The sequence below is a fragment of the Lathamus discolor genome, chromosome 12, assembly GCF_037157495.1.
Source record: "Lathamus discolor isolate bLatDis1 chromosome 12, bLatDis1.hap1, whole genome shotgun sequence".
Classification (NCBI taxonomy): domain Eukaryota; kingdom Metazoa; phylum Chordata; class Aves; order Psittaciformes; family Psittacidae; genus Lathamus; species Lathamus discolor.
This window is the reverse complement of record NC_088895.1, coordinates 1745742-1758547: the sequence shown is the minus strand read 5'-3', so window position 1 is coordinate 1758547 and position 12806 is coordinate 1745742. Positions and strand designations below refer to the sequence as shown.

General features: G+C 54.5%; 1 protein-coding gene across 1 annotated transcript in view; it reads right to left on the bottom strand.

Annotated features, from left to right (window-relative positions):
• The window catches only part of KSR2 (kinase suppressor of ras 2), a 77386-nt gene that overhangs the window by 46906 nt on the left and 17674 nt on the right, over positions 1–12806 (bottom strand). The window contains exon 5 of the mRNA XM_065692523.1: positions 1111–1292. Within this exon, the coding sequence (XP_065548595.1) occupies positions 1111–1292 (182 nt within the window). The remainder of the gene's footprint in view (positions 1–1110; positions 1293–12806) is intronic.

The window sequence follows — 12806 nt, the reverse complement described above, 5'->3', positions numbered from 1 at the left end:
AGAGAAAGAAACCGGAAGGGGTTTCCCTTGCAGAGGTGTCCTGGGGCTGCTTCCCACCCTGGTGTGGGGTACAGCAAGAGGAAAACCTGCTGGTGCCGGGGGCCTGGATGGGCAGGGAGGGATGCTCCCTCTAAACCCCTTCTTCAGCCAAGAGCCAAGCAGTAAAACCACTGGAAGAACCCAAACTGAGCCAGGATGACCGCATTTTGGGGAAGCAAAGGAGGGAAAGTCTGGGATGGGGAATGTGGCAGAAACGCAGCGTGGATGTGGAGCTGGAGGAAGTTTTCAGTTGAGCAATGGAAACAAAGGGAGCTCTTGGCATGCAAATCACTCCCAGCAGCTGCCAAATGGCTTCTGGGAGGGTTTTGTTTGGTCTGAGAGCTTGTGAAAGCTTCAATTCCTGCAGGATCCATCAAGCACTGCTCTGAGGCTGGGGAATAAGGGCCCGGCTGGTTCTCCCCAGCCAGCAGCAATGCCCTGGGTGAGCACATTGATCCAGACCCACCCACTGAGTCCCACCAAGGGCAAACCCCACCAGGCAGACCCACAGGTAGGACTGGGGCTGGATGCTGGGATCAGGCTCCGTGGGGTTTGCACCAGACCTGTCTGCACTGGGGCTGCCTTCATCCAACACTCATCACTTTGGCTCAAAACACCACACGCAGGAGAAAAAAGCACGGAAAAGGAGGAAAGCAGCCGCCTTTTACAAAGGTAAAACCGCAGCTGGATTTACAAAGGAACCCATGGAAAAGTCATTCCCAGGTGACAGGCAGTGTCACCAAGCATGGGAAAGGCTCATGGCTTCCCCAAATGACAGTAGCCACCCTCCTGCACCCATGGCATCGCCATGGGGGAGCAGCTCTGACTGCATAAATCAATATTCGCTGTGTCAGTGGGTTTGCATACAGACCGACACAGATATCATCAAGTTTCCAGGCTTATACTTGCCCAGAAGCACCCACATCTCTCTAACCACTGCTGTGAGGCACCTGCACATCACTCAACCAACATCCTCCATCAGCCATCGGAGACACCCTGAGCTTCCCCCAACCACATCCTCTGCCTGGCATCACCCATCACCCACCTCATAGAAGGGGACCTTGGACTTACTTGCTGAGAAGGTGGCTTCGGTGTGGACGGGAGGGGTGGAGGGGAGGAAAGGTGGGTACCCCACGAAGAAGGAGCGGAGGGAGCGCTCGGAGAGGAGCGGGGAGCGCTGCGCGGGGATGTTCTCGCAGCTCCCCACGCTGTTGTGGATCTTGAGGTTCAAGGGCTTGTTCTTCTTCTTGACTCTGCAAGGAAAAGGGAGAAACAAAGGAGAGAAAAGTGAAGGGCAAGGCACCGGGAAGGAAGAAAGAGCGATGCACCAAGGGACTGGTACCTCTAGGATGGCTGCTGGTGTGGAGATGCTGCGCTGCCCTGTGAGCTCATGGGATAATAGAAGCCATTTCCCTACAGGAGCTTCCATCCCTCCTCATCATCAGAAAAAGGCATTTTCATTAAGGAACACAAGAGCTCTTCCTCTTGCAAGATCTGGATGAAAAGGGGCAGTTGGTCCAAAAGCCCCATCACTACCAGCCTTATCCATCCCCCAAATCACCTACTGCCCACCAACCCTTCACAGTGGTCACCCCTCAGTGCCCCAACCCCAGAGACTGCCAATACAAACCTGCCAGGGCCTCCCTGATGGTCAAGAGGTGGGGTTGTGCTCTGAGTCCTTGAACATCATTGCACAAGACCCCAAAGAACTGCCTTGTCCCATCCGGGACCAAGAGGGTTGGATGTGGTGCTGTGCCCATCACGGCTCCCCTTTACAGCAGCTCAGAAGCTGCCAGCCTGGCTCTCCAAGGCCATCACACAGAGCTTATCCGCATCCCAAAACAGTGGCAAAGGGGGAAACATGGAGGGATTATGGAGGAGATTCAAGCTGTTTATTACAGCGCCTAGAAAGGACTTAGGCACTCGCAGTGCTGCTGAGCTGGAAAGATGCTGCTCTCTGTGCATCATAGCAGTGCTGGTCCCAGCTCCTTCCCACTAGGAGCAAGGCACCCAGATCACCAGCACCCTGCAGAACCAGCTCCAATTTTATTGCCATTTAAAGTCACACACATCCATTTGAGGGCCCAAGGAGGGGAGCTGAGTACAGCTGAGGGGTCACTGCAGCAGAGCAGTTCAGTCAGGGTTAACACTGAGCAGCCCCAGCAGAAAGCCCAGGAACAGCTCAAAAGGGCACAGGACCACGGGGCAGACAACCCAAAGCACCGGGAGGAGTTCATCAGAGCAGGGGTGGATGAGACACACACCTCTCATTTACCAGCCCATTCTTCCACCTGCCTTGTGCTGTGGCAAGGACCAGCATCACTGCAGTGGCTCAGCACACAAACCTGAGGGCTTTGCAACGCAGAGCGATGCCAACAGCTTGAAGAGCTGGGCTGCAGGTTCCTGGCTCTGCTCTGCCTTGCTGGCTCGGCCATTCCCAGCCTGGCCACCCTGCGATAGTGCGAGGTGGAGAGGAGCAGCATCTGCCCTGCTCAAAGCAGGCTGCGGGAAGGGCAGCTCAATCCCCCTGGAGATCTGGAGGATTTGGGGCAGAGATCCCCAGTCTGAGCATAGGGTGGGCAGTGCGACAGCTCATGGGCATCATGGAGCTGGAGAATTGGTTTCCTTGCAGGTGATGCAGTCAGCACTGATGTACAACTGAATCACAGCTTCTAATGCAAGTCCTGCCTTCCATTCCAGAGGGCTGGAGCAGCTCTGCTCTGGAGCCAGGCTGAGAGAGCTGGGCTGGGGCAGCCTGGACAAGAGAAGGCTCCTGAAGGGGAGACCTGAGAGCAGCTCCAGTGCCTGAAGGGGCTGCAGGAACCCTGGAGAGGGGCTTGGGACAAGGGCCTGTAGGGACAGGCCAAGGGGAATGGCTTGAACCTGCCCGAGGGAAAAGCAGCTGCTTTCCTGAACACTTCCACACTCATTCCCAGCACAGGGTCCTGCTCAGCTGCCATCCTTCCAGCACCACTGACCAGAGCTCAGACACCACAGGAGAACCATCCTGCCTGGGGCCACGCATCTCCCACTGCCCCGGGTCCAGCAGCACCCGTGCGCATCCGGCCGGGCCAGCAGATAGGAAATGACTGCAGCAGCTTCAGCAGAAGAAAATTAAACCACCCTTTAATACGTTAATTGTTTCCTCACACAGGAAAAGCTGCTGGTGCCCTTAGGGTGGCTGCAACGACTTCTTTGGGTGTGCTGGGCAAGAGATCATAGCATGAAACACAGAATCCCAGCCTGGTTTGGGTTGAAGAGACCTTAAAGCTCCTCCAGCTCCAACCCCTGCCACAGGCAGGGACCCCTTCCACTGGAGCAGCTTGCTCCAAGCCCCTGTGTCCAGCCTTGGGATGGGGAAGATGATTGCTCCAGCCAGGTCCTTTCTTAGAGGCCATCAGCAGCCCCATGGATGATGCTTTCCATGCCCTACCAGGGGGAATCTAAGTTCTAAACCCCAAGTCCTTATAGCAAATCTGACAACCACCATTGTGAGAAGAAGCCCCAGAGCCAGACTGACCCCTCCATCACTGCCGCTTGATCCCAACCCAGTGCCATGACCACAGCATCTCCCCCAGCACATGCATGGCCTCAGCTCGGCCCCAGCACCCATCCCATAGCGCTTCCTGCACCGCACTGATTAGCCACTAATTCCATTTTTTCCACCCATAAATCAGTTCCAGAGCAAGTATTTACGACGAGCATCATTTCCGTGCCAAGCAGGGCTGTGACAGCTCTCGTTATTAGGAAGGATGAGTGATTTTGGAGAGATGTTTCTCTCTCCCTATTCCTTCAGGAATGAAAAATGAATTCAGAAATACACACAACCCCCATGATCCAACCAGCTGAGGGCTGGCCACACCGTGTCTCACTATGGCCTTGACCCCTCTTCCCTGGTGGCTGGGGTGTAGAGGATGCGGGCAGTGGGTGTCCCAGCACCGTGCATGGCTGCAGGGAGCAATCCTCTGCTCCATCCTCCAGCAAAGGCAATGGGGAAGAAGGCAGAAACAGCAAATAACCCAGCATTGGAGCAGCACAAGGCCTGCAAGCACAAACAAGCTACAAAGACCTCCAAGAGGTGACGCGGTTCCTTTGCTTCTCTGCAATCTCCTCTTGGATGCTCCAAAGCAGCCCCAAGGCCACAACAACCAACGTGGGGACAAGGCACTCAGGGTGCAGCAGGACACGGAGCAGACCCCTCCCTGCCATGCAAACCAAGCCCAGTTTGGGGCTGCTTGTGCAAAACCAGGGTCAAACAGTGCCCTCGCTGCATGGGCTTCAGAGTAGCGGTGCGGGGTGAGGGCACCCATAGGAACTTGCTGCATTGGCAAGGGGGACACATCACAGCCCACTCCTCACCAGCCTCCTACATCACCCGTCTGCACTGCAGCATCCCACTGTGAAACTGGGATGGTTCCCCTTGGCCTTACACCGGCAGCGTTTTTGGGGAATGCTGTTTCATGGAATCAGTCAAGTCGGAAAAGACCTTTGAGAACGTTGAGTCCAACCATTCAGACCACCCTGTGCTATTCTCAGCCCACAGAAGGAGCACCAGGGCAGGGATGAGACACCCCATCACCTCCCAGCAGGACTTCCAGCAAAGCTCAAAGCGCTTCTGGCTATCAGAGGGATGCGCTTTGGCTGGTGACTACCAGGATGGTGCAGGACCACACTTAGGGCTGCAGCGTCCCAGCCCGGCTGCAAAAGCCTCTCCTCCTCTACTCCCGAATCAGGCTTTTTCTGTGCCTTGCTTTTCAGGTGGTGAGTGCAGATAGGGGTGTAAATCCCAGGGGGGGGTGAGGCTATTCCTCCTGCCCACCCCCAGGTCAACTTCCAGTATCCGGGAACAGCTTCACTCACCTCTGGCAAACATTCCTATTTCCTCCTCATTTATCCAAGTGGCACCGCATGAGGTGGGGGGGGGAAAGCGAGTGCTGGAAACGCATCGTAGTTCTGCCAGCCTAACCCCCCGCCCCGAGTCCCCATATCCTGCATCCCATTCCAGGCCCTGCCGGGAATCACCCCACACACACCCCCCCCCCCCAAACCATCGAGGACAGCAGAAGCAAAACAGGGGATTTCTTGCTTCAAAACAAGGAAAAACATCATCTTAAGTCAGTTTTCCATAGGGATAAACCCTCTACACAGCAGCAGACCCCCTCCTTCTGAAGAGGGGGCACACTGGGCCTCGCTGATAGAAACCTCAGCCGTGCAACCCCAGATGGATGGGGAGGGAGCAGCGAAGTGCAGGACGTTTGCAGGATGCAAACCGGGCTCGCTTGGCTGCTCAGGGGGATGAGGGGGGGTTGGCAGCGCTAATCCCCCCATTAAGCACCATTTCACACCTCTCCAGACGCTGGGAAGTTCTCACTGCTTGGCTCTGGAAGCGGGAGGTAAGCGCTGCTTAAAACATCCCGGTGATTACACAGGAATGCTGATGGAGAAGCAAATGCAGCAGAAGGGAAAAGGCTTGGCAAAGCCTGGGGCTGCGGTAAGGGGCTATTTAGATGGTGCTGATACCTCCCAGCCCCCGGGAAGGGCCATTTTCCTGCAGTCACAGTTGGGCAACCACTGAAATGAGACCAACCCAGCCGGGGAAGGCAGCAAAACGCCAGTCAGGGACATGCGGAGTTAGCTCTGCACCAGTGATGGCTCATTTTGGTTCTAAAGGGTTTGTGGGGAGCAAAGAGGACCAAGCAGAGCCCATCTCCAGGCTTGAAGCCCCCCCAGCATCATGCAGACATTCTGGGGTGACTACAGCATCCCCCAGGGATGGCAGGGAAAGTGCCACCACCGCCTCAGTGGCTCCTTTCTGGCCAGATTCAGAGCAGATCCCAACTCTGAACAACCCAGCTATTCCTTTTGGACACTCCAGGAGCCTCAGGTCCCTTCTCCATGCTCATCGCAGCCCCATCCCCACTGCAGGAGGCTGTGAAGCCAGGCAGCCCCGGATGCTCTGCCAGCACCAAGGAGCCCTTGCTGCAGGGATTCCAGGCTTCCCACTGGGCAAACGGGGCTGGATCTCGCCCCACACAGCCCTCAGCTCCGCAGACCTTTTCCGAGCTCACTGGTTCCTACATTACAAGCCCCATAGCTGCTCCTGGACCCACAGACCCTCAGTGACATCCCCAGTCAACCTGCTTAACGTTACCTCTCGCCATCCCCTAACCCTCTGCATGGCCAAAAACACCCTTACCTTAATCCATGTCTTCCTCATGCATTTCTCAGCAGGGACATCACCCTGCATCCCAACCCCCTAAAACCAGGGTTCACAGGAGCATCAGGGCTATTTTCTGCCCCAGCCTGACACGGATGCTCGGGTAAATAAACACCGTTATTTGGGAGCGATTCCATGCTCCGATAGGTAAATGCCAGCTATTAGAGAGGTAATTTCATGCAGGAATCTGTTAAATATATGATGAAGGCTTTAGGAAAAAGGAGGGGAAATAAAAGCCCCGCGAGTTTGAAGCGCTTAATGCAAATCCCTTCAGGTGCCAATCCAGCCTGAATGGCGCATCCCCGCCTGCTCTGTGCCATCACTCAAACGCTCATCACCGGCTGCGGGAAACAAATAGAGGGTTTCAAGAGGCGGTGAAAAACAGGAGCAGACACCCAGGACAAAGGGCCCGTCACTCCTTTCAGCTCCAGCGAGGCTCTACGGGCATGGAAGACCGGTGGGAGGGCAGGGATGGACGGGGAATTGTGGTGCGAGGAGGGATGCGAGAAGGGTGAGGATGCTCTACGGTCCCCGACAGAGAGGTACCCGGTGAGGAGGCACAGAGTTTTGCTGTGCAAAAGCAGCTGGGATAGCGCAGGCTGGAAGAACAGGATACAATGGAGGAGTAGAAGGTGGAATATGTGGACAGGAACAGGAACCTCCCCTCGGGCAGGTTCAAGCCATTCCCCTTGGCCTGTCCCTACAGGCCCTTGTCCCAAGCCCCTCTTCAGGTTTCCTGCAGCCCCTTTAGGCACTGGAGCTGCTCTAAGGTCTCCCCTTCAGGAGCCTTCTCTTCTTGCCCCCAAGCCTTGAGGAGTTTGGACCAAAACTACCGTGGCTGGAGCCATCACAGTCAGAAAAGGAGGCACTGGGTCACTTTTCATGCCTGAAAACCAACGTAACAACATCTAAACCCATTGCCATCAAGCATCGCTCCCTGAACAGCCAGGACAGCACGGGCTGCTTCAGTATATTCAGTGGTCAAGGCAAACACAGAGTTAAAGCCAGGGGATTATTTGAACCTATCTGAAGAGAAGAAATTTCTTCCTTCTACACCCAAGTCTGCACAAGCTCTGTGCAATACTTGCTTGATATCGCAGAATGAGAATAGCCACCAGATGTTACATTTATCCTCCCCATTACTGTAAGAGGCAACAAAACTCCTCCTCCTCCTCCTCCAGCCAGAGGAAAAGCAGGGGTTTCATATCAAAGCCTCAACAGTTAAATATTTATCCAAGTGCCTGTCCCCACTTCCCCGGATGGCTGCACTTTAACGTTCGAGTCCTACTGATCTATTATTCCCTTTTCCTAGCACAAAGCAGAACTTTTTATTACAGCTGCAAATTATAGAGCTGCGAAACTCTTTGAAGGGAGCTTGAGCCAAGCAGGGGTTTTCGTTCCCCTCTCCCAGCCCTCGTGCGCCGATGAGATGGTGCTGCGGGAGGGCAGCAGGAGCAGTGCATGGGTAGACACAGGCTGCAGTGTGGAAGTTGCTCCAGGAGCTAATTGCCAGGATCCTGAAGAAGGATCCTGTTTCTCATTAAGCCCCTTCTGTTTTCTTCCTTTCCACTGTTCTGTTTCTTTGAGGGACACACAAGGGCACTGGGGATGAGCAGCACTGGCTATGGCCAACTAAGGACACTGAGATTGAGTCTTCTTTAGCCATTTCTGCACCAGGTCAGACCTGGGTGTTCCTTGTTCGCATCCAGATGAGTTTCTCCATCCAACCCATAGAATCATTGCCTGGTTTGGAAGGGACCTTAAAGCTCACCCACTTCCAACCCCTGCCACAGGCAGGGACCCCTTCCAGTGGAGCAGCTTGCTCCAAGCCCCTGTGTCCAACCACTGCCAGGGATGGGGCAGCCACAGCTTCTCTGGGCACCCTGTGCCAGTGCCTCAGCGCCCTCGTCATAAAGGATTTCTTCCTTATACCTGCTCTAAATCTCCCTCTTTTAGTTTAAAACCTTTACTCGCTATAGGTCCTATTGAAAAGTCTGTCCCCACCTTTCCCATAAGCCCCCTTCAAGTATTGGAAGGCTGCAGCACGGTCTCCCTGGAGCCTTCTCCAGGCTGAACAACGCCAGCTCCCAGCCTGTCCTAATGGGATGGCTGAAGACCAGAGTTCTCCATTGGTATTAGACCCCATTTCCCAGCCATCATCACCTTCATGCTTGCAAAACCCAGCTACGGAAAGGGATGTGATCAGCTCAAGCACTTTGCCTACACCACTGGTGTTAACATGAGCAGAGTAACGCACAGTGCGGCCCAGGCACCTGCACGAGCACTTGGACCTGTTTAGGGAGGAAAGCCCTGAGCGGGAGGTGCATTACCCTAACTGCACCTCTGCAAACCTGCGTCTCAGAAGAGACCTGGGGCAATCTTTGCTCTGTGCTTTGCTTACAGGCTGCCTCTGGGTCTCGGGTTGCTGATGCGCGGTGGGCTTGGGCAGCTCTTTCATTGAAAAGGAGAAGCAGGAGCAGTCTCATGGCTTTTGGGGATGCCTGCTCTCCCTGCCTGCTTGTATTTCACTTCATTATCGCCAAGGAAGCCGCCAAAGCACTTGGCCAACCCACCATGTGCTTGGGCCACAGCGATGGGTCAATGGGGACTTGGAGGATGGTGATGAAATGAGCTCACCAACCTCTTGGACCACAAAGAAAAGGACAGAGGAGCTGCTTCGTGTCCTTCCTGCATAGCTGCAACTGGAAGAGAGAAGTGTGAAGCGCTCGAGCATGTCCTCCTGGTTGTATCATGACCAAGAGCGGGCAATGCCTTTCCTATTCACCACAATGGGACATTGCCCACAGCACTTGCCCTCCCCTCCAGCACGGACACCATGGAGGCAGCAGTGCCAGCAGCAGGAGAGCTCTGCCACCTCCCACCTCCTGGTGTTAATCCTTATCTCTGTTCATCACCACGCTCTCTGTTTCCGAAGTGGCAAAAAGGAAGCTCAGCTTCTCACTAAAGGACACAGTGAGAAGTTTCTCCTCTGAGCACGTTAAAGCTGCTCTTGATGGGATGCCACAGCAGTAATTAACATTAATGACATAGCTAAGGAGAGCTGCAGCCCAGAGCAGTGGGATAATTGCAGCAGAGCGCCAGTTGGTTACGGAGCCTACCCATCACTGTCAAGCCGGGGTGTGCAGACCATACTTTGAGAGAGCTGGAGGCAAGCCAGGACCTGTGCAGAGCTCCACGGCCCTGACTCACCAAAGGCCCCGAGATGCATCACAAAGATGATTTGCAAACACAGAGAGATGCTGCTCCGTTTGCTATTCAAATTCCCTCACTTCAGCGCTCTCCCCGTTGCAGACGTACCAAGCGGGTCTCTACGTTTTGGAGGCCACACAGGATGAATAACACAATGCTGCAGATGGGTTATTTGCACATGTTGGTAGTGGCCTGCTGCATCCACCTGCTCTGCAAACATCAATCTCTTGCTCATCCCCAATGCCAAGAGCCCACTTGCCTTTCCAAGGCTGGGAAATGTCAGACGCACCAAGCACGAGATCCATCTCAATGCTGCTCTTTCAAATCCAGCCTGTGTGGAATAGCAAATAATTGATCTACCTGGTAGAAGAGTTGATTGGCATTGATACAAGGGAAAACATCGTTATTATAAAGGTTGCAGAGCAGCAGAATCAATGACCCACCTCTCAGTAACACTGAATTCCAGCTTAGATTGTTAACTCTAGGGACAGTGCAACCGCAGGCTGCTCGGTGTGCTAAAGAAGAGCTTGGGTCCCAGGTTTCTATAAGCCTATGACTCAGTTTCACCTCTCTGCCTAGATACCCCAGGTAGGATCTTACACCAGACTCGGCCAAGTGCTGCAGGAGATACCCTGTTTCTCAGGGGGTTTTCTGCTACACGGGATGGGGAAAACCACCCACAACACACAAAGCTTCAAGTTCAAGTTGGAAACAATACAAGAGGAAAATAAGGAAGTGGATATGTGCTCTGTCACCAGAGCAGATGTGAACTCCACATCTGACTTCATCCATTCAGTGTATGACAGAGTCCCAGCCTGGTCTGGGTTGGAAGGGACCTTCAAGCTCCTCCAGCCCCAACCCCTGCCACGGGCAGGGACCCCTTCCACTGGAGCAGCTTGCTCCAAGCCCCTGTGTCCAACCTGGCCTTGAGCACTGCCAGGGATGGGGCAGCCACAGCTTCTCTGGGCACCCTGTGCCAGCGCCTCAGCACCCTCACAGGGAAGAGCTTCTGCCTAAGAGCTCAGCTCAGTCTCCCCTCGGGCAGGTTCAAGCCATTCCCCTTGGCCTGTCCCTACAGGCCCTTGTCCCAAGCCCCAATCCAGGTTTCCTGCAGCCCCTTCAGGCACTGGGAGAAGACCTGACCAGGATACACCCTCAGGATCGATGAGGCACAAGGCAAGGAAGCCATTGCACGGCTTCGGATAAACAAGACTTTGGCACCAGAGCACCCAGCTCCACCTGCACCCACGCCTCGGATGTGATCGTGTTGATACAGGATAAGGAGTCTTCGTTCACCCACACCAAAGCTGCCTTGAGCTCCAGGAGCCTCCTCCCAGCCCAAACCTGCCCTGGCTACAGCACTCACACAGCCTGGGGAGAGCTGAGCATCCCCTGGGGCTCAGCCCTGCCGGGTCACGCTGCTTTAATCCACTGTGGACCTGCTCTGCTCCTCCCTCCATCTGATCGCCAGAGGCTGTTCCTTGAAAGCCACGGAGCTCAAGAGCTTGGCCAGACACCAACGTGGCCAAAGGAACCACGGCTGGGAAGGGGATGAGGTTCCTGGCCCAGCTCCCCTTTATATGGGTCTGAGGATGGAGAGGACCCAAGCACCCACCTACCCTGGGGCAGATCTCGCCTCCAGAGGCTGTTTTACGCACTCCCCTTAAGGGTTAACGCACGCTCTTGGGCTCACTGGTAACCAGCTTGACTTTTACTCCCCAACTGAGGTACTTCTAAGCCCTTCCACTCAGTTGGGTTTTTCTGCTGCCTTCTTGCTGATGGATAATTGTTAACTACCCATGAAGGCTTGAAATGGGCCGTGGAATGCAGGAGGTAGGAAATGGGCATTATATTCTCAAGCACTCTAAATGCTTTGTTTCCCTTGCAAGGCCCTTCACGGGGTGTTTATGGATTGTGGGTTTATGGAAGCCAGGGGATCTTTTTAGGAGTAATGTTCCATACTCCAGAGTTACGGTCAACAGCTGGAGGCTCCGTGCAGGAAAATCTGAGCCTGGAAGCTCAAAAAGCCTTAACCCCTGCTTCAGAAGGTCTTGGCACACAAAAGCAATGGATTAAACCCTAGAACTAAGCTCCAAGCCACGAAATACAAGCAAACTTTGGAGCTGGCATCAAGGATCAAGTGGTACTTGGTGGCCTCGCTCCAGAGAGGACCCAGTCGCTGCTTCTGCTCTCACCAATACATGGTGGTGTTTTACTTCAGTGCCTGCATTGAGATGCAGTAATGTGTGGGGCAGCCCCACAGCACCCTGGGAGCCGCTCTCCATCAATACTGACCCACAGCTCACGGGGACAGAGCTTCTTCCTATTGCCAAGGGCATCCCTGGCTCCCCTGAGCCCATTTCCCCCCGTCCTGAGTTGGGGCTCACCAGGTACATCAGCCTCCCCCCGAGAGGGTTTCAGATGGGTCCCACCAGGGGCCAGTCTGCAGAGAGGCAGGATGGGGACAAATCAAGACCCAAAATCACCCCAGGAGATGCCCACACACTTGGGGACCCCAGCAGTGTCCCCACACCATCAGCTCTCCGGGTCTAGCCCCTATTTCCATGCTGGGATACAAACAGGGAACAGAAAACCATGACCAAAGCAAGCCAAGAGCCCACTGGAGCAGCTAAAACCAGAAGGGGTTGGTCGGAGAAGACCTGAAATCGTAATTCAGGGACAGGCCCCATTTCGTGTCGGAGGTCAGGATGAAACCTCCCCCTTACAGAGAGCACGGAGGACCCAGGCACCGCAGTTACGACGCTAGAAAGAATCAAACCCACCCCAAAATACAGGTGCATTGCACAGACACAGCCATAAAACAGGAGTTAACTGATAGCAGCCCAAAAAGCCGCTTTTTCTCTGTTACCCATCACACTCAGGCTGATAAACAGCTACACTTGAGCACACCTCTGCTGGGGAAAAGGAGGAAGAGAAGAAGCTGCCTCTTTAACGCACGAATTATCCTCCCGAAGCACTAATGGGATTAGCAAGTGGGGTTTAGTGGTTGTCTCCTGAAAAACCACGAAGTGCCATTAGGGAAAACTAACCTTTCCCGTTCTCCAAGTGGCTTTCTGGAGCTTGGGACCCCCACATTGACAGGATGAACCCCGGTAGAATGCACAGGGGAGCACTGTTAGCATCAGCTCTCTCTTCCCTCTATTAATTCATTACCCATGAATTAACGTTGTCCAACACCACCAGGAAGGGGAGCACCAGAGACACCGGACACAGACAGGGACCAAAAGAACCATGGTTTGGGTTGGAAGGGACCTTAAAGCTCCCCCAGCTCTGACCCCTGCCACGGGCAGGGACCCCTTCCACTGAAGCAGCTTGCTGC